This window comes from Gouania willdenowi, chromosome 9 (genome assembly GCF_900634775.1).
Source record: "Gouania willdenowi chromosome 9, fGouWil2.1, whole genome shotgun sequence".
NCBI classification, from domain to species: domain Eukaryota; kingdom Metazoa; phylum Chordata; class Actinopteri; order Blenniiformes; family Gobiesocidae; genus Gouania; species Gouania willdenowi.
Genome location: NC_041052.1, coordinates 42,920,696 through 42,942,025, shown reverse-complemented (window position 1 = coordinate 42,942,025; position 21,330 = coordinate 42,920,696). Strand labels below are relative to the sequence as shown.

The following is a 21,330-nucleotide window of genomic DNA, read 5'->3' as shown; positions in this document are numbered from 1 at the left end:
GTGAAAACCTGTCATTAAATAGCAGCGATGTGTTCGTGTTCACCCTGTAGTAAGAAAGGAACAAATCACCCTCTGACTATTGATTGATGGAATCAATGATAAAAACACTTTGATCATGTTTATGAAGCCATAATAGAACTTTATCATGTTTAAAACACAGAAAACTTCATTTAACTTAATATGGACCCTTTAATGAATGAGTTCATTAGTGAAGCTACAATAAACTCTGTGAAATAGATGATGTTCCATCATTAGTTGATCAGAAATATGTTTTTTAGATAAAGGTTCAGTCCCTGACTAACAGCTGTTAAATTCTGTTCTTGTTCAATTCGACTCATTAGAAAATACACAGAACCATATTTGGCCCTGGATGAAACTAAGACCCTGTTCTAAATGATAGAAGTATTTATATTAACACTCATTTCATCCTTAAATAGAAGTTTCCTCATTACAGGACAATCATTTTCCTTTCTTCTATTTTTCCTTCTTTCAGGTACGCTAAACTCCAAAACGTTCCAGGAGCCACAGCACACAGAGTTTCCCCAGATGACTGCACAGAGCTGAGGAAGTAAGAACTGTGTGTTTAACTAAAACTCTCTGTCAAACCCCTGCTTTACTTTACTTTACTTTACTTTACTTTACTTTACTTATGTTTGCTATCTACAGTACATGTTGAAAAACCAGCTCTTTACAGCACAACTGGCCTGAGATTGTGAATGTTTAGGTTAGCCTAGCCCGCTAACGGAAAGATTCTGGATATGTTTATCCAGCTTCGTAGTACAGACCCACAGGCTTAATCTTAGAAGTGAGCGTAATAAGATAATGTAGTAGTATAGGTGTGTGCATTATTACAGTTTAATAATGTTCATACTAATAATCTTAGATTATTATTATTAATAATAATAATAATAATAATAATAATAATCTCTATTTAATTAATCAGTAAACCGAATATTTGAAAAAAAATCTCACATGTAGCTATGACACAGGATACTTTGATATCTACACAAACATTATACTTGAAATGTAAATTAACTGAAGAAGATAGGAAACCACATTTTAATATTCAATTCAATTTCAATTCAACTTAATTTGTATAGCGCAATTTACAGAAGTCATCTCAATGCACTTATCAAAATATAAAATTCATAATAAGAAAAAAAAACCCAACAAGATCTACATGAACCAGGTTCAGAGGTGGCAGCCATCTGCGTGGACTGGTTGTGGTTAGTAGACAGAAGGACCAACAGAACATGATAGAGAGATAGAACATCAGAGTGTTCCAGACTAGTTGAGCCGTGAACCACAGATCAGGAAGTGACATCATCAGCTTCACCTGAAACAGAGCAGAGAGAGAAGAACGAGGAGAAGACACTGACTGCAGAAAAACATGATACATTATTATCAAGTCATCATGTGTTGGCCTTAGACCTCACTCCCAGTGCCTAGTCAGCACTTATTATAAATATAACACCTGTTTATTGATAAGCTAACAGTGACTCTAAGGACTGTAAATGTGATCATTTATAGATGAGCCCATGTCTGCACTAGTGGTGAGGTTAACGCTATTATACGTTATACGCTTCAGCAAATAAGTAGGTTTTAAGTTTAGCCTTAAAGGTGGAGAGAGTAGCAGCCTCCTGTAGTAAGACTGGGAGCTGGTTCCAAAAGAGGAGGAGCCTGGTAGATATTGCGATATATCTTGTCCCACAATATATCGTCCCATCCTTAATATCTACTACTTGTTCATTTTTAATAATGTTCATATATAGTGTTTCAAAGTGTTTTCTTTGTATTAGAAAATAATGTGTTTGTACGTTATTCACTATTATTTCAGCACTGTGTCATCCATCCTGGGGGCGTGGCTTGATCAGTACTCTGAGGACTTCTGGAATCCTCCAAACCACGACTGTCTGCACCAGCTCCTGTCCTACCTTCACCTTCACTTTCCTGGGTCTGACCTGGAGCGTCGTGCTCGCAACCTGCTGGCCCACTTCCATCGCCGCCTGCACTGTGAGCCTGACCCTGATGGTAGGAAGATCTATATCATAAATATAGAGAAGATATTAAAGGAAATATATAGCAAATATGAGCACATTTGTACACATTCACAGTTCTTTTAACTATAGCAATAATGTCAGCCTATCAACATAAACAAATATTATTTCATTATGTGCATACATTACATATCCTAATGTAAACAGAGGGAAATTATGGTACGTTCACACCAAATGCGTTTGGGGCGTCAAAATCGTGTCTCACGCCCGTAGTTGGATGCTTGTGCTCATTGAATCAGACGCTTGTCACCAGCGTCAAAGATGCTCTGGACGCACGTCCAAACAAGTTGGGAAGAGAGTACATTTAGGGGAGGGGCCTCTCTGTTGCCGGTGGTGTTCATACAATGGATGATATTATGGTGATCAGTTATGTTAATAATTCACCCAGTGACTGTGAAGTGGTGGAACATTGTGTTTAGAAGGTGGTGTTTCTGGTCAGATGTATTTAGGTGTGACTCAGCGTGTTCACTGTGATGTCAGAGGGTTATAGAGAAGTGTGGGTGGATGGAGAATAAAGTTGGAGTTCCTTGCTGAACACGCCCCCTCTGACTCCCGTTCATCAGCTCTACGTTATCCAGAGAGTGACTTGGCTTTATTTGAGCCTCTGCGTCGTTTCTGGATTCACCAGAGCTGTGATTGGACGAGAGTCACTTTCAGCACTACTTCCATCTCTCCCGTGCCCAGTTTGACGACCTGCTGACCCACATCAGCGCTCACATCTCCTACCAGGACCCCAACTATAGACGCTCTATTCCAGTAGAAGACCCTGTCCATCTGTCGGTGTTAGTGTTTTTTTCTGAATACTGGGGGAATACTCCTGATTCGTCAACACGCCGTGATATGTCCCAAATGTTCAACAATCCCAACTCCAGCATCGGCCGCGTTGGAGGTGTTGGACGCACGTCAAAAGTTTTAAATCTCAAAACGCACAGTGTCCACCGCATCAAAAGCTTCAAAACGCGCTGCACAGGAGGTGTTGGATGCGCAGCGGGACCTCTGACGCTCCCTAGAAGCATGTCCACCTCATATTGCCAATGTAAACCTGACGCTGTTGACGCTTTGGACGCATTTGGTGTGAATGTGCCATTGATCTAATAACCAAAGCAGATTTTCTACTGTTTCTAAATGTTTTTTCCCATTCCAGCAGCCTAACATCCAGTTTTAATTTACTGTGTTTTTACCAGAAGTGTATAAAGTACCTGACAAAAATAACTAAGTAAAAGTACAAATACATTAACTGAACATGACTTTGGTGAAAGTGAAAGTCCCCCATTAGAAAATCACTAGAGTAAAAATCTAAAAATGGCTCACATTAAATGTACTTAAAGGCCGTCCTCCATTGTTGTTTCATTGTGTATGTTGACCTGGAACTTCTGGAAAAGGATTGGCTCTAAGGGCGGGGGTGTGAAGTGGGCCTGGGCTCGCTACAGTCTATGGGCTGGAGGAGCAGTCGCCGCCGCCCCCCTCCTAAAGTGATACGTTCTCCAGGCGTTCTCAAGGTCACATGACCTGGCCAAAGACGGTCCGTCTCCTCCAAACTTACATAGTTGGTATTTGAAGAGGGAAGCCCAGCGTCGATACTGTCAGTGCTGTATATTGGTCTGAGGAATCATTTAAAATAACTCTTTAGGTCAAAAAGTCCACGATGTACCTTTAAGTATCAAAAGTATCTTATGAAATAAAATACTTAAGTATGAAAAGTAAAGGAGGAGGATCTTCCAGTATGTGCTGTCATTTTATCCATCCTGGACTTTAGTCTCTTTTCTCTGCCTCGTGTGTAACGATTTCCTCTGAACGTGGTCGCCCTAGTAACGGTAACTGCTGAATCAGCATCTTGATCTCCGCTTTCCCCGGGCATCCCATTCTTACCGTGACCTCCAATCCGCTCCAAACCAGAAGTTGTTCTTTTCATGCTCTCAGACACGCCCATTCCAGATTAATTATGTTCATATTTTAATTTGTAACGAGGTGGCAAAAATAAAAGTAAAGGAGTAAACGTTTGTTTTTTTTAACAATGAAATGTAGTAGAGTAAGACTGAAGTATTGTAAGAAACTTGAATGAGTTTGTTACTGTACTGTTACTGTACATGTGTGTGTGTGTGTGTGTGTGTGTGTGTGTATCCAGGTGAACACATGGGCTGTCCCTTTGCCACGCAGGAGGAGAGCGGCTTTGAGGACGAACTTCCTGCTTTCAGTTTCCTGTCATTTGACCCCATCATGGTGGGAGAGCAGTTCACGCTCATGGACGCGGTGAGCATGTTACCATGGTAACATTGTTAATCAGAGAGACGGCCCCTGAATGCATCACTGAGTGTGTTAGCTAACTTCTGGTTGCAGTATGTCATATGTTCTAGTTTTCTCTCTCACCATGATGGATGTGTGTGAGAATCATATAATCATATAATATCAGTAAACTGCATTAACAGTCCATTCATTAGAAACAGCCTAATGTCTTCATTAGTTTTAGAAACAACAGGAGTATTGTACAGTACATGGCAGGTCACTTGTGATGAATATATAGGCCTGGTATTTGTAGTGTTTGAGCTTTTTTACCCACTTTAAGAAGAATAAAATCATTCAGAATTCATTTTTAAAGTTTTTTTTTCTAAAGTTGTTACAAAGTTTAATATAGACAAAAAAATGAGAAACATTTAGGAGTAATCTATGTGGTTATCGATGATTACTCAGTGAACAGACATAACGTAAAAAAAATCAGTATTATCAGGTTATCAGGTCAAGTTTTCTGTTAGATTTATTTTTTAATCTATTTTTGTGTTCGTTTGTTTGAATTAAATAAATAAAAATCAAATTGTTTGCTTTTCTGACTGTTATGAAAACTAAAAGACATGGAATGATGAGCATTGACCTCATTATTAATATTAATATTATTACTAATCTATTCCTCAGGACCTGTTTAAAAAGGTGGTGCCTTATCACTGCTTGGGTGGTATTTGGTCTCAGCGTGATAAGAAGGGTAAAGAGCATCTGGCCCCCACCATCAGAGCCACTGTGGCTCAGTTTAACTCAGTGACCAACTGTGTCATTACAACGTGTCTGAGCAACCCAGCGCTGAAGGCCAATCAGAGAGCTCGGCTCCTGGAGAGGTGGATCGATGTGGCTCGGGTCAGTTTGCTCCGCCTCGCGTTTAAAGAAATGAAAAGTCATTAGCTAGTGCGCTAAAGTGTGATTCTGACTTTCAGGAATGTCGGATCCTAAAGAACTTCTCATCGTTGCGAGCGATACTTTCTGCTCTGCAGTGTAACGCCATCCATCGCCTGAAGAGGACCTGGGAGGAAGTGACACGGTAATAAGACTCAATCACTTATATTTATGTATTCTTTTATCAAACATCCTAAACTTCTTCCCACAGAGAAAGTTTCCGTACATTCCGTGAGCTTTCTGAGATCTTCTCTGATGACAACAACTATTCCCTGAGCAGAGAGCTGCTGGTAAAGGTGAGATATACTTCTTATTTTAATGCTCAACTATGCTTTTTATAAACTATTGGTGTATGCAAGTCATGCCTGACATTATAAATCTGTGTTTTTGGTATTTCTTTAACTGTGAGTCAGCAACTAAAGGAGCATTTATAATATGGTTGAACACAGCACTGATAGTTTGATAAACTGGGCTTTTTTTAACAACTATTTGATTAAACTGATACTTAAAGGGGGGTATTATGTAAAATCTACTTTTTCAAGAATAATATCATGTCACTATGTCATCGTCTGCCCCTCCCCCGCTTCCAGTTCCGTCTAATCAGCTGCAGTCACAGCAAACAGCTGATAGATAACTGTGTATAGATGCTGCTGCCTTTTCAGATGTCTGCTTTAAAACTAGAGTTTATTATTAGTGGATTAATAAATACACAGACAATGTGATCCATATTCTGGACTATAGTGTGTGTGTGTGTGTGTGTGTGTTATTATTTGCTGCATTTTCCAAAAACATTTTGGTGTGATGATTCACATGATATTATTCACCATAGCAACCGAGGAATGCACACCTATAGAATGCAACAGCCAACCCTGATTAACATGGTGGGATTAACCACCTTTAGGACGTAGAGCAAACAAGGATGCCAGTAGAACAATGGTCGGGCCAGGTTGGCATGTGTGAAACCATAGGGGGGCCATGGGGGGCCATGGGGGGCCATTGTGATGCTTGAGTAAGTGTTAACTTCCAACCAGTCCTTCTTGGCCTGGTTGGAACAAACGTTTGTTTTTCAGTAATGAGGTAATCTAACTAATTACTTTTTATGCCGTTACAACGCCGTTATCGTTACTGAACGTTAAATGTGGTGCGTTACATGTATTGATTGAATAAACTTATATGAAAACATCCCTGGATTCATACTCAGCTGTAGTGAGGAGGTGGGTTAGAAACAAGGTAAGAGATTATGATTGGTTAAGGAGGAGTCATGTTTAATGGTAGCCAATCAGAGCCAGTGTTTTTACTCATGTGACAACACACACACACGCACACACACACACACACACGCACGCACGCACGCACACACACACACACACACACACACTACAGATGTGATGACTCAGCAGAGATGGTGAGCGTGGAACAATCTGATGAAAAGTTGTTATTTTTAAGGTGACGATATAAACACTACTTTATATTAATTATGATAAAAACAAGAACGTACATGTGAAGTGTTCATTATATCCAGGAGTGAAGACTTTGTCCACATCTGTTGTAAACAACTATAATTTAATGAAACACCTCACAATGACACATCTAAAAAATATGAATTATTTGACATAAAGCAACTTTTTTTTTTAACAGTAACGCAAATATTTACTTTCCTTGGTAATGAGTTACTTTTATTTTAGAATAATTCAGTTATTAACTCAGTTACTTTTTTGAACAAGTAGTGATAAATTATAACTAATTACTTTTTTAAAGTAACGTTACCAACACTGTCAATCACAATTACGATAGCAACACATTTTTTCAAGTACAATGCCAATTATAATTACACCGTAATTGTGATTAATTATTAATTACACGATTACAATTATAATTGACCCTAACTCTGCCTGTACTGAGCCTCCCCTGGTGTTATAGGGAGTTATTACATCACTGTAATGGAGGCGGGGCAGCAGAACATGGATTAACTCACAATGTAATGCTACGTACAATAGAAACTTTGCCTTCTGAATGTGACACATTCTATATTTCAAAGATAACGAAGCCTATATTTTCTGGGGTGTGATTTAATGAAAGTGTGTGTGTGATTTAATTTGTGTGTAGGAGGGAACTTCTAAGTTTGCAACTTTGGAAATCAATCCTAAACGAGCCCAGAGGAGACACCAGCAGCAGAGGGACCTGGTGAGACCTTACACTTAGTTTTTAATAGATCTATTTATGTCATTTTGTCAGTGTATTGCAGAGTATGTGTGTGTTTCCTCCGCTCTGGTCCTGAGCTTTTATTCACTTCCTGCTTCATTTTCCATTGATTTGAGATTAGAATCATGTTCAACTCTCTAGCTTTACCAAGTCAACTATATTCATGAAATAAAACATGTTGTATTTGATAGTTGAGGTGGAAAACAAGTGTCTATATGTACAGTATGTTGTTGTGTTCTGGACCTAAATCAGTATTTTGGGGTGTGTTCAGGGTGTGATGCAGGGCACTATTCCATACCTGGGGACATTTCTCACTGATCTGGTGATGATGGACACGGCCATGAAAGACTACACTGAGGTCAGTGATCTGAAGGCTCTGTTTGGAGGATGACTTTCACTGATGAGGGTCTGCTTTCTGATATTAATACTATTAATTAATCATGTTGGTGGTCTCTCCGTAGGGGGGCCTGATCAACTTTGAGAAAAGACGAAAGGTTACTTTACATTTGTTTTAAGAAATGTAAAAGGTGTAACTGACATCACTGACCTGTGTCTGTATCTACTTCCTGTTTTCAGGAGTTTGAGGTGATCGCTCAGATCAAGCTGCTCCAGTTGGCCTCCAACAACTACAGCTTCACTCAGGACAACCACTTCAGAGAGTGGTTCTCAGGGGTGGAGAAACTTAGCGAGGCAGAGAGGTCAGGATTACACACACACACACACACACACCAGTGTCGCCTCCTATGCTTCGGTTTCAGCAGTGTAGGGGGGATTTTCTGTAGTATTTTTCCATTTCTAATTGTTACCATGGTAATAATTGTTGCACACTTAAACACAAAGAGACTTCCAGGTGTTCCTGTTTTTTTTTACTCTTTTTAATCTGAATAACCCAGGAACACATACATCAGCTGCACCATCTATTTAATACAGGCGATCTGCTCGGATGCTCCAGTCTTTACCCGAGGACCCCTGCTGTCACATAACTGTCCCCAATGCTGACTGTGTGATCCAACGCTTAGTAACCGTAATCACCGTCCAATATAAACAGTGTTCTTCAACCAGACGTAGCGTGGAGCTGCTTGTCATGTTTATAAGTCAATAGATCAGTCTACATGCACACATGTGAATACCATGTGGTTGAAACGTGTTCAGGCTTAAAGAGACTTCGTCTTTATTCCTAAGCCGCACACTGGTCACCAGACTGGCTTGATAACACAACAATAAGCACAATATACACAACCACAATTTCACATCACATCACTTGAAACTTATTGATTATTCCCCACCCATTCGTTTTCCTATCTTGTTTCCCTCCTCCCTGTTAACTCCCCCCCCCCACCCCCCTCACCCTGGTGTAACACTGCCCTCTCTCTTTTACATCCTCCCTTTAATAAAGTATTTACCCTTCCCTAGGGAGGGCTGGTGATGGTCACAATTATGCAATGAAATAAATTCATTTATTTAATTGCAATAATAAAATATGCATTGCTGTTAAAAGATTGCACTTCTTGTAGTGTTAACCTTCAACAGCATGTGCAAACAAGGTTAAAAAAAAAAAAAAAAAAAAAAAAAAAAAGAGACTTCGTCTTTATTCTGGTCAGGCACGTTCAGGCCGTGTTCTCTCTTTACTAATCAGAATCAGTGTTTGAATCAATTGTTATGTGTTGTCTCTACAGTGTGTGTGAGTGTTTATTAGTGGAGTACCTATATATATATATATATATATGTGTAAATATATATGTGTATATATATATGTGTAAATATATATGTATATACCAAGCATAAGTAACTCTATAACTACATTTGTCATCACCAATTCAACATATAACTTTTAGATTTAATGTAAGGCTGGAACAAAAAAAAAACGTCTTTATCTTTACATCACTAAATGTGACCGTTTACATTTCAACATTTTCTGCACCGGTGGCGCTCGCTCACTCTACACAATCCCCCTGTGCTGTGAAAAATTCTGGTGAGAACCCTGAGTACTATATTATATACTTATAAAAAGACATTAGTGCTGGTTTGTAATACGTACAAGATAACTGTTTAAACTACAAGCATGCTATACAGTATGTACATATATGTGTTTGCAATATTTTGTTGGTTGCCAAACTGCATTTTTAGATTTAGTGAAATCATGATTTAGTAGTTTAGTGCTAGTATTCTGACCAGCACTAGTGAAGCGCCTATAAGAACATAAACATCTTAAAGTGCATCACAGTGTAAAATGGTTGATCAATAAAGTTTTTCTGGGTCTTTTTTAAACAAAATGTATTATTATGTAATGTCTGAGTATTGTCAGTGAAAGTAACACAATAATGTGATCAGTGATGTTTTATAATCTCTTGTAGTTATAATTTATCCTGTGAGATTGAGCCTCTGTCTGAGTCGGCCAGTAACACGCTGAGAGCCAAGAAGAACGGAGGCATCATGAAACGCTGGAGCGAGTAAGTAAAACATAAAAGAACATTTTATCATCTATACCAGTGGTTCTCTAACTTTTTTGGCCCAAGTCTCCCTTTCTCTGATTTCCAGTCTCTCCTTTGTTCGACTACAGCGTTTTGCTTAGAATATTATTGAAAAACATCAATAGATCATAATGATGAATGAATGAGTGATAACACACATTTTAAAGAAGCTAACTTTGTAAATCAGTGAATAAACAGTATTTAGTTCATCCTGAATAGATTTTTTATCATGTTCAGTCATCTCCCTCCTGATGTGGAACATCACTGACCTTTGTGTTTTCAGTTCATGTTCTAATAAACATAATTTCTATCATCATTATGTGTGCTTTGTTATTGTTTGTCACTATATTTTTCTTATTTTGTATGTTTTTGTTGTCATTTTTGTGTGTTATTGGTATTATTTAAATTATTCTCTCTGTGTGTGTGTGTGTGTGTGTGTGTGTGTGTGTGTGTGTGTGTGTGTGTGTGTGTGTGTGTGTGTGTGTGTGTGTGTGTGTGTGTGTGTGTGTGTGTGTGTGTGCGTGCGTGCGTGCGTGCGTGCGTGCGTGCGTGCGTGCGTGCGTGCGTGCGTGCGTGCGTGCGTGCGTGCGTGCGTGCGTGCGTGTGAGTGTGTGTGTGTGTGTGTTTCTCTGTTATTTTTATTTGTGTATTTTCTAGTGATCTTATGTTTGTTGTCATTTTGTGCTGCTAATATTCAGTGTGATTATCATTTCTAATTAAAAATAAACATGATAAAACCCCATATTTTTAATGCTTTCATTTTTTAATTTTCCACTTTCTCTCTCTCTCACGTACCCCCTGTAGTGCCATTGCGTACCCCTAGGGGTACAAGTACCCCCGTTTGAGAACCACTGCTCTTTGCTGCCCTCTGTAATGCTGTAAACATATTAAAACTCTTGTTCTATTGTTGTGTAGTCGACAGTTAACAGAGGCTGGCTGTAGCAGTGGAACCAGCTCCCATTCCAAGTCCTTTGACCACTCCCACTACAGACCCTACCAAGGAGGGGGCGGGGACAGTGGAGATGCTCTCAGCGTCACCTCAGTCAGCTCTAGTGGGTCCGACCTGGAGGATGTGAACCCCAGCTTTATGTCCGACTCACCAGAGGGCCACGACAGAAAGGTGGGAAACATAAGTCACATTACTGATGATCTGGTGAATAGAAACATTATTAATACAGTTTTAGAACGAGATGAAACAATCCCATAATACCTGAGGCCTAAGTGGTCACAGTGCAGTGATTGTGGGTTGTAGGTGTCATTTGGGTCATCAGGTGGGCACCCTCCTTCACTGGTGTTTCAATGATAGGCCCACAACACCTCCAGAGGGCTCATCGGCAGCACCTGTGGTCCCAGTTGTGCCACCCTACTTTTAACCCTTATATACTATTATGGGCCCAGGTGGTGTCTTGCCTTTTCATTTATTCACTGACTTGCTATTTCTGCTGCCCCTGAGAGGGCTTTGATGGTTTGGCCTCGAACTCCCAAGTCCTTAAGCAGCCTGATGGTTGTTTAACCCACAAAGCCCCTGCAGCCGACCTTCACAGGGCAAACCTTGGCTTTCCAACCTTGTTGTTTAGCATCAGCTGCTAACTCAGTATACTTAAGGCTCTTGCATTTGAAGGCCTTCTCTACAGCAGCCTCCCAGGCAACGGTAAGCTCTATGATGTATGAGTGAGTAGGACCAGAGCACAAGGTACTGGTCTGAGGTTTGTTGTGGTGATCTCAGTGGGGAAGCATAGCCTCTGGTTTAAATCTGCCGCCAACTTCCAGTCACGAGCTCCTCCGAGCTTGCCCGTGTCCGAAGTTGGATGGACTTTGGGTGGCTTCATACCTTCTCGGATGAACTCCCTTGTTGGTGAAGGATAGACTGGTGGAAGAGGCAGGGCATTGATTTTCACCGTCTGGACTCCAGAGTAGCTGCTAGGCACTTCAGGACATGTTGTACCACCAGGTGTAACGGCCTTGTGATAGGCTCATCTTGCAGCTAGTCAGGATGTGTTTGAGGTTTGCTGGAAATGTACAGAGGGGGCATGTGGGGTCTTCTCCGTACCATTGGTTGAGGTTAGAGGGGGAAGGAAGGACGACATATGTGGCGTGTAAGACAAAGCTGATGTGAAATGCTTCTATGCCCATCAGCTCCCTCCAAGAAAACTCTCTCTTCTCAACTCCCTCCCAAGTCAACCACTGTCCTTGCCTGGCTTGTGAGACAGCCTTTGCACACATCATTGCCTCCTCGTGCTGACGCGCCTCCTCGACGACCAGCCGTGGAGGCTTAGCTGAAGTTTCACTATGCCACCGTGGTCTGCTCTCTCCTCTTCCTAGTTGCACAAGGCCAACAATGTCTCTTTGCCTGAGGTCTGACTGAGCTTGCTGAGTAGCCACAGCTGGGATCCACTTCCTTCCTGTCACCTAAGTAGGTGCTGTTTGGGAAACGCATGGGTCACGAGACTCTGTTAGTGTCATTTCCAACTTTACTTTTGGGGTGTCTGCGAGGCCGGAAACAGGAAGATCTAAAATGCCTTTTCCATACAGCCCGATGTTACTGAAGCATCTGGGGAGTCCTAGCCACTTTCTGATGTTAGAGCTCAACCTCCAGTTTTTCTACTTTGGAGATTGGGACCTAGTATATGGTGAGGGGCCACGTCAGCCTAGGCAGTAGCCCAAACTGAAGGCACCACAGCTTCAGCGAGCCAGGGAACATGGTCTTATTGATATTCTCAAGGCCAGTTCTGGTGTCCTGCCTAAGCTGGTCCACTTGTTCTGTGTCATTGAGGGTGGAATAATACCAGCATCCAAGACTCTTGACTGGCTGCTCTGACACTGTTGGTCTAGACTCTTCGTCTACATAGAACCAAGCTTACCCTTGATGAGTGAAATGCTCCTGGACTTACTTGGCTTTATTCCCATCCGTGCCCACTGTATGTTCTCCTGCAGCTTGTTCAGTGGCCGTCAAGCACACACCTTAGTTGTTGTGAGGATGGTCATATCATCCATATGCAATAAGCTCTGTTGGGAGGGAGGTGAAGACCAGCTTTGAGCTCCTCCTGTCCTCCTACTACCCATTGAGAGGCTCAGATGATGATTTCCATAGCCATTATGAAAGCTAGAGGTGAGATGGTGCATCCTGCCATAATTCCTGTCTCTAGTCATTGCCATGTTGTGGTACACTCATCAGTTGTCAGGCATAGTTGTAGGTCACAGAAATAGAATTTGAGGAGGCGGGTGGTTGCTTCTGGGATGCTCAAATAGTCGAATGCCGTCCAGAAGAGTTTGTGAGGCACTGACCCAAAGGCATTTGTGAGGACTAAAAAACACAACATGGAGATCTCTTCCATCCTTTTTTCGGTTTGGAGTTGATTCCATATAATGTTTTTGTGCTACAAGCAACCAGAGAAGCCTGGAATCCCTGCTTTCTGCACCGTGGTATAAATATAGTGGTTCTTTTCCAGGTAGACTGCCAGCCTGTGAGCCACTACACTGAAGAAGATTTTGCCTTCAACATTCAGGAGGCTGATTTGGTGAAACTGGCTGATGTCCACAGCATCCTTTTCCTTAGGATGCCTCCTGCCCTTCACCAAGTAGTTGGAATTGCTTGTTTCTGCCACACCAACTTCATCAGCCTCCACAGAAAATGCAATACCGCTGCTGTGTTCTTCTGGTATGGGACTCCATTGGGTCCAGGGGCCGATGGAGCTCTTGCCCGACGTACAATTCTCTCCACTTCACTCCACTTAGGGGGGCTGATGTCCAGTTGATGTTCTGTATCGGGGGCATTTTGGGTGGAAGAGCTGTCTGTCATTGTGGTTCTGTTTCTTTGATGTTTGGAGTTTGCCACTTTTGTCTTTTGTGAAAAGTCTTTTTGCAAACTTGAAGGGGTCTCTGAAGACGTTTGATCTGGTTTTCTCCTTTATTTTACACCTCTTTCTCAGATTCTCAGCTCTCCTCAGAAATGACAGACTATTGTTGATATTGGAGCAGGTTTATACCCTCCTTCTCCTCCTCTGGAGCTTTCCTCTATCGTTTCTTCAGCTGTCTTCTTTCCTTGATTAGTCGTTCAATCTCCCATTGTCTCCTGGACTTCATCGGAGTGGTTGATGTTTTCTTCCTCTTTTCTGCTGTTCCAAATCGCTCCGCCCCATAGTTGTAAATCATGTCTCCCATTCTCTCCAGCTTCTTCACTGCAGTTCCCCTCAGTTGTTCTAGGATTTTTCTGATGTCTGTATCAATTGTCTTTCACTCCTTTTTCTCACAGGATTTTGGCCACCTGATTAATAAATCAAAACAAAAAATGGATGTTACATAAAACGTGCACATGATATGTGATCAAAGGAACCAGAGGTGGTGTAATGAATCTACTCCAGTTTTAAAGTCTTTACACTGGCTCCCAGTCAGCCTCAGAGGAGACTGTAAAGTTCTGCTGCTGGTTATAAATCTGTGAATGGGTTTGGTCCAGAATACTTATGTGACATGTTTGTCAGGTATGAACCCAGCAGGTCTCTCAGATCTATGGACACAGGTCAGATAGTGGAGCCCAGAGCTCACAGTAAACATGGTGATGCTGCTTTTAGTTGTTATGCTGCAAAGAAGTGGAACAAACTGCAGCAGAGCTGAAGTCAGCATCACATGTGAACATTTTTAAATCAAAGTTAAAGGAACTTTTTTTCTCTACTGCATATGATTGAGAGAGAGATTTATGGTCATGTTGATGATGTCATGTGTTTGTTGATGATTTTAATTGATTTTAATTTTTTTTTACTGGTGATTTTAATTGTTCGTATTGATTTTTAACAATTGAATGTTTTATCATGTAAAGCACATTGAGTTGCCTTGTGTATGAAATGCGCTACACAAATAAATTTGCCTTGCCTTGCCTACTGGTGCTCCTCGTTTCTTGTGATCAACTTCCGTGTCTGTTGACTGCTGCTGTTAGTTGCTAGTGATATTATAACGTGAGCAAAATATATATTTTACTGCCCTCAAAAAAGCTTGTTTTTGCAAAAGTGTCAAATGTTAGAAGTTCTAACATCTATTGTTCTTCATAGTCGATGGTAGGGACGTAACGATTAATCGTAAGGCAGTTAAAAATCGATTCATAGGTATCGATTTTCTGAAAATTGAATCGCAGTACTTTTTTTAAACAGCAGAGGGCGCTATATATTTATCCTTCTCTTGTCCAAATACTGAGGCGGCGGGGCGGAATCTGCTACTACTTTCTTTCTGGCCGCCTTCTACTCTTAAACATGTTCATAAATTAGTCCTTCCCCCTTTAGCACCAAAAGAATATCTGTAATATTACGTGAATATCTGTAAAAGTCATGTTTTTCTATTAGCTCTGTCTGCTAGCATAGCATCTCTTCTTCACTGCACAGAATATCTGCATGCCAACCGACCACTGGGTTACCAGCACCCTCTGCTGGTCCAAACAAATAGCTGACGTAAATACAGTGCAATGACTGTTTTTATTTTTTTTAAAGTCCAATTGTTAAGTCACAAAATACATTTTCAGTTGGACTTTTAAAAAGAAAAATAACTATTATGTAGTTTTGTATTGTTTACTATAGAACTAGAATTTAAATTAATAAGCTTCTTCTTCATTTGTATTATTCCTTGATTTATTTCATTCAAGATTTATTTTTAGTTTATTTGCATTGTTCTGAATAGTTTATCAAGGAATTATTTTGACAATGATAAATAAAAGGAAAATAATACAGTTTTTTCTAGTTTTTTTCCCAAAAAAAATAAAGAAATATTTTTCAATCATTATTTGTCTACAGTCCCATTTTGTAAAATAAATCGTGAGAGAATCGTATCGTGAAACCAGTATCGTGAATCGAATCATATCAGGAGTTGAGTGAATCGTTACATCCCTAGTCGATAGTCAGTCACCAGATTATCTGGATACTATTTGGACGGTAACTGTTGGGTAAAGTTGGCAGATATTCACAGATTCAGACTTTATCGGTGTGAGGTGGACAACATGATACAATATCATTTTATTAAACACAGCAGAATAAACGTCCTCCCCCATCTGTGGGTCCCTCTGTGCAGTGAGATTAAAACATGAAGCTCTCGTTCATAATAAATATTCAGATATCACAAACTGAAAAACGCTGCTTGTCTGGTTTTAGATTTTTTGGTTTTCTGTTTTGGCTTTAAGTCAGTGAAACAAAATAACCACTTTGTTTATTGGTTATTTTGCTTTGGTTTTAAAACAGAATAACCAAAGAATGAAGGGTACATGGATGTACTTTATTGGAATATTTATTATTTATTTTTAGTGCACGGACCCCCACAGTAATGCTAGACCTCTGTTTAATCTGGTCAGGTTCAACCAAAGCTTTCATGGATGTAGGGTTAGCGTGAGCTGGAGCTCCTTATTCAAAACTCCTGAATGTTAATTTCCCAAAGTTGCACTTTGACGTATAAATGATACATAAGTATGTATACGACACAAACAATATCCCAGCTATAAGTGACAGATAGCAGTCCCTGCAGGGTTTTCTCTTTTAACTGTCATTGATTTTGTGACAAATCTTTATTTAATTTTGGGAAATTATGAGAAATTATTTCAGGACTTTAGTTAATCCTTGTGTTTCTGTCGTCCTGCAGACGTCCACTCCGTCAGTGAAACTCATTGTGTCTGCGTTGGGGAGAGAAGCTCCAGCTGCAGATACCACCTCTACAGTAATACTTTTTTTATTTTAATACAGATGTGCATAATGAGTTGCAATAAACACCACAATTAACAGTTAAATAATAGGACTCAGGGAGTGCTACACAAATTGAAATCTAGATTGATGTAATAAAACACACTGTTTATGTTCCTGTATAAACCATGTAAAACTCTCCTTCCTCTTCCATCAGTTCTGGGAGTGCACGTCTCTGTCCTCTCTGGAAACATCTGGGATGGGCTCCAGCTCTGGCTCCAGCTCTGGTTCAGCCTCTGGTTCTTCCAGCACCTCCTCTTCCTCCGTGTCCTCCTCCACCCCCCTGTCAGCCTCACGCTACCACAAACGCTCAGTGTCGGTGGTGTCCAACTACTCCACCCTGTCTCTGCCTCTGTACAACCAGCAGGTGGACGACTGCTGCATCATCAGAGTCAGTCTGGATGTGGAGAATGGAAACATGTATAAAAGTATTCTGGTAAGAGTTACACGTTCAATGTGAAAGGAACTAAAAATATGAAAACATTTAATGGAAGGAAGTTTATCATTTCACTAATGTGTTAGTAAGGAACAACATTCAGACCCGCAGTGGTGGGTGGACCCCCAGAAACTGGGGATTATTATCATGTGACCATCCCAGCCTGTGATTGGCTGATCTGGTTAGATCTGTGAAGATGGTGTGAGTGAGTGTTGGTGGTGGTGGGAGGGGCCGATGGCGCGCTATGGCAGCCTCGCTTCCATCAGTCTGCCCCTGTGGCTACAATAGTAGCTTACCACCACTAAGTGTGGAGTGAAAGAATAATGCCTTAATTCTGTAAAGCGCTTTGAGTTTCTATGATAAAGCACTTAATAATAATTAATGTATTGTTATTATTATTCTGAATAACATTTTTATATTGGCCCAACAAAGAAAGAAAACACTTGAATATTTGCATTTCTTGAAGAAATTGCAAATGAGGATATTCAGGTGCTGGCCCGCGTCGCACTGTATTAGCCTAGCGTGAACATTAGCCTAGGGTAGCATTAACTTAACATTAGCATAGCTTTAGCATTAATCTGGCATTAGCCTAGCAATAGCTTTAGGGTTAGGGTTAGCATTAACCTAGCATTTGCATTAGCCTAACGTTAGCATTAGTCTAGCATTAGCAATAATGTTATCATTAGCCTAGCATTAACATTAACCTTGCATTAGCATTAACATTAGCATTGGCTTAATGTTAGCATTAACCTAGCAGTAGCATTAGCATAGCAATAACATTAGCCTGGCATTACCAATAACCTAGCATTTGCATTAGCTTAGCATTAGCCTAACGTTTACATTAGCCTTGCGTTAGAATATAACATTAGCATTAGCCTAGTGTTAGCATTTTCTTAGCATTAGTCTAGCATTAGCGTTAGCCTAGCATTAGCATTGGCATTAGCCTAGCATTTATAATAGCTTAGCACTAGCTAAGCATTAACCTAGCAATACCTGAACATTTGTATTAAGTATGAAAAAGGTTGAAATGAGTTGAAAAATGACCGAACAGCTGGAGTTCAGAGTTAAAGGTTTAAAATGTTGATGGGAAATAGAAAATTTAAAAAGTTAAATAGTTTAAAAAGTGGAAAAGAAAAAAACTAATTCATAGAAAAGTCCAGAAATGATTTGTTGAAATGTTGAAATGCCTCCTGCATCATCACTAATTATGTAGAATATTTCAGTAACAAGGCATTCAAAGTGATTCATGTAAAGATTTAAAAACATTTTAAAGTCATTTTAAAATCATAAAAACAGCTCATTTAAAATCTAATTACAGTTTTCACAAATACAATAACAGCACTATTTAATTTGTGAATGTAGTGAATATTGTTCATTATTTCTGTACTTTTTTGTCATTAAAATGCTTTTAATCATTGTTTTACCACCAACATGTGGTTCTGCATGGTGCTATTGTTGTTATGAGACGTCAGAGAAATGATTGTAGAGAAAATCTGTCCTTGAATATGACGTTAAGTTATAATGTTGTGACTCAGGTGACCAGTCAGGATAAAACCCCCGCAGTGATCAGGAAAGCAATGATCAAACACAACCTGGAGCGAGAGAAGACGGAGGAATACGAGCTGGTGCAGAAGATCTCTGAGGACAAAGGTGAGAGAAATATCTGAAATACAGGAAATCTGGTCAATTCAGCAAAAACATGATTCATAGAGACCAAACGGATTCATGACTCAGCAAATCCTCTGTCAGATGAAACAACCTCAGGCTTCAAAATAAAAGTAATCTCAACAGCCTCAGGATGTAAAACACGACATGGCGTTTTATTTTGAAGAAACCGTAACTAAACATGGCGTCATCAATATGTGCTGCTTCCTGCTTGTTCTCAGAGGAGAAGGACGCTCTTTTTCCTGCTTGCTGCTCTTTTGTCTTGTTCGTCCTGATCCTGAATCTAATCATGGAATTGATTATCTGGTCTTTTTTCGCTTTTGGTCAAATCTCTCTACGAGAAGGACGAGGAATGGAAGAGTTCGCAAGTCCTGAGGACGTGGAAGACGTCCACCATCAGATTGGAATTTATGATATCGGGTCTTCTGCTGATTGGATCTGGCATTTTCCTGATCTATCGCAAAATTGGATTACGTTAGCAGCACTATTGGAAGCCTGACCAGGAACAGAACAGTAGGGCTGACAGTCATGTTATGGCTAACCCGTCTCTATTCTCACACCCCCCGAATGAACAGCCCGTGGTCTGTTTTCCTCTCTCCAAGGATGGAATGTTGATACGACCCTCTGACCTTTCCCTCACTTTTCATGAACATGTGGACCAGGCTCTGCCGACGAACTCTGGAGGTCATCTCTACATGAGAGTCAGCAGCAGAGTCTGAGTAAACAGGCTTATCTCAACAAACACTTTAACTCCTCCTACATCACCACATATACATACAAACACGTACTGTATGTTGGGCGTGTCCAAACAGACTGCAGACTTAACACAATATAAATGCTATACATTTAGTAACATGCCCATAGACATAAGTACGCTCTTTAAACAATAAACTACAGAGAAATATAAAGAAAAAATGCTTAAAGTACACAATGTGAACTTAGGCAATAGGCTGATGTCATATCATATGATCATAACATCATGTGAGAGAAACATTACAGTAGGCACTCAATAATGAACCAGATAGTGTCCTTTCATTGGTTCAAACACCATAGTTTAGTTTAGTGTTGATATTTGAAAAGTGTCTAAACACAAACTGTGTGTTTTGTTTCCTGCAGAGCTTCGTATCCCAGACAACGCTAACGTTTTCTACGCCATGAACTCCACTGCCAACTATGACTTTGTGCTAAAGAGGCGGGGCTCCGTGCGCTCAGTGAGGGCCAAGAACGTGGCCAGTTCCACTCTACCACGCATGAAACAGAAGGGCCTGAAGATAGCTAAAGGGATCTTTTAAGACTGACTGTCTTCCTCAGAGGCAACTGGTCTTGTCCTTGGATGTACTGAAATTTTCTGAGTTTTCTGTGAGCAGATGTAGAGAAGAAGAAGAAGAAGAAGAAGAAGAAGAAGAAGAAGAAGAAGAAGAAGAAGAAGAAGAAGAAGAAGAAGAAGAAGAAAAGAGCTCACAGGCTGTCTGCAGGAACCACGGGAACACTATCTAGAACCCTGGGGGGTCCTGGGGGTCCTGGATTAGAAACGGTAAAGACACATTTAAAGGGATTCTAATTGGTGCAGCGGTGGCGCCCCCTGTAGTTAGAGCAGGAACACTGTCTGGTTGTGTTGCCATGGAAACAAAACCCTTGCCTTTCTGGACCGAACCATTTTGTTTACACCCGTTTCTATCTGAGCGCGTCCTTCAGCTCACTGGGATCTTTGTACTTCACTCTTTTTTAATACGTGAACCGTAGAGGATTTACAATGTGCTGAGTCATCATAAAGGACCCCCTGGCATGCAGTGACCACCTATAGACTCTACATCTGTGCTTACTGTGAGGTACTTTAACAATAGTGACTCCAGGGCTGACACATGGACAGGTTTAAACTCATGAAACACGTCCTCCATCTTTGTTCTTGTGATGTAATGAAGGTTTTAACAAAATGACATTTTATGTTCAATGAACACGTTTTTGCTAAAGCTAGAGATGAATCTAGCGTAACGTTCATATCAATTAACACTATCTTTTTTTACCACTCATCACTTCAATCTTCACTAACTTTTCCTGTGGTTTTGTACATTTTGTTGCTTCTCTGAAGTGGTGATGTTTATTATCTATAATAATAATAATAATAATAAGTGACCCTTCACCAGTGACATCATCACTTTCTGCTTTTTACCGCCATGTTTTAAATATTATTATTAATCAAACAGCTCCTCACGTTTAGACATGGATATGACATCATTATATTTGATTGATAGAAATAGAGTGGTGGGTGTGTCCTGCTGCACATACTCAGTGAACATCCTCCTATTCACTGCAATATTACCATCATTCATTCATAATAATAATCTTACTAGGGATGCACCAAAATGAAAACTTAAAAACACTAAAAAAATATTCTGCAAATGATTATTTCCATTACATTTATGGCTCTGAAGGTGTTATAACCACTAAAATTAAAACATTTGTATAAATTAATATTAATGCTTCAAAGAATAAAATGTCTAATTTATAATAATAATAATAATAATAATAATATACAGGCCTATAACTGACTGAGCTGCTGGAACAGAGTCACATTAAATATGTTCTCATTAAAACACAAAGTGCATTGTAGTCACCCACACACACACACACGC

General features: G+C 40.2%; 1 protein-coding gene across 2 annotated transcripts in view; it reads left to right on the top strand.

The window, feature by feature from the left end:
- The window catches only part of LOC114470330 (ral guanine nucleotide dissociation stimulator-like), a 42,241-nt gene extending 21,112 nt beyond the window's left edge, over positions 1-21,129 (top strand). For both annotated transcript variants that reach the window (XM_028458483.1, XM_028458482.1), the window contains exons 3-18: positions 494-568; positions 1,838-2,031; positions 4,183-4,307; positions 4,965-5,180; positions 5,258-5,361; positions 5,428-5,512; positions 7,323-7,400; positions 7,690-7,776; positions 7,880-7,912; positions 7,995-8,116; positions 9,773-9,868; positions 10,805-11,009; positions 16,499-16,573; positions 16,754-17,032; positions 18,568-18,682; positions 19,814-21,129. In XM_028458483.1, the coding sequence (XP_028314284.1) occupies positions 494-568; positions 1,838-2,031; positions 4,183-4,307; positions 4,965-5,180; positions 5,258-5,361; positions 5,428-5,512; positions 7,323-7,400; positions 7,690-7,776; positions 7,880-7,912; positions 7,995-8,116; positions 9,773-9,868; positions 10,805-11,009; positions 16,499-16,573; positions 16,754-17,032; positions 18,568-18,682; positions 19,814-19,989 (2,065 nt within the window). In that variant the 3' untranslated portion in view covers positions 19,990-21,129. The remainder of the gene's footprint in view (positions 1-493; positions 569-1,837; positions 2,032-4,182; positions 4,308-4,964; positions 5,181-5,257; positions 5,362-5,427; positions 5,513-7,322; positions 7,401-7,689; positions 7,777-7,879; positions 7,913-7,994; positions 8,117-9,772; positions 9,869-10,804; positions 11,010-16,498; positions 16,574-16,753; positions 17,033-18,567; positions 18,683-19,813) is intronic.
- Positions 21,130-21,330: the final 201 nt, after the last annotated feature.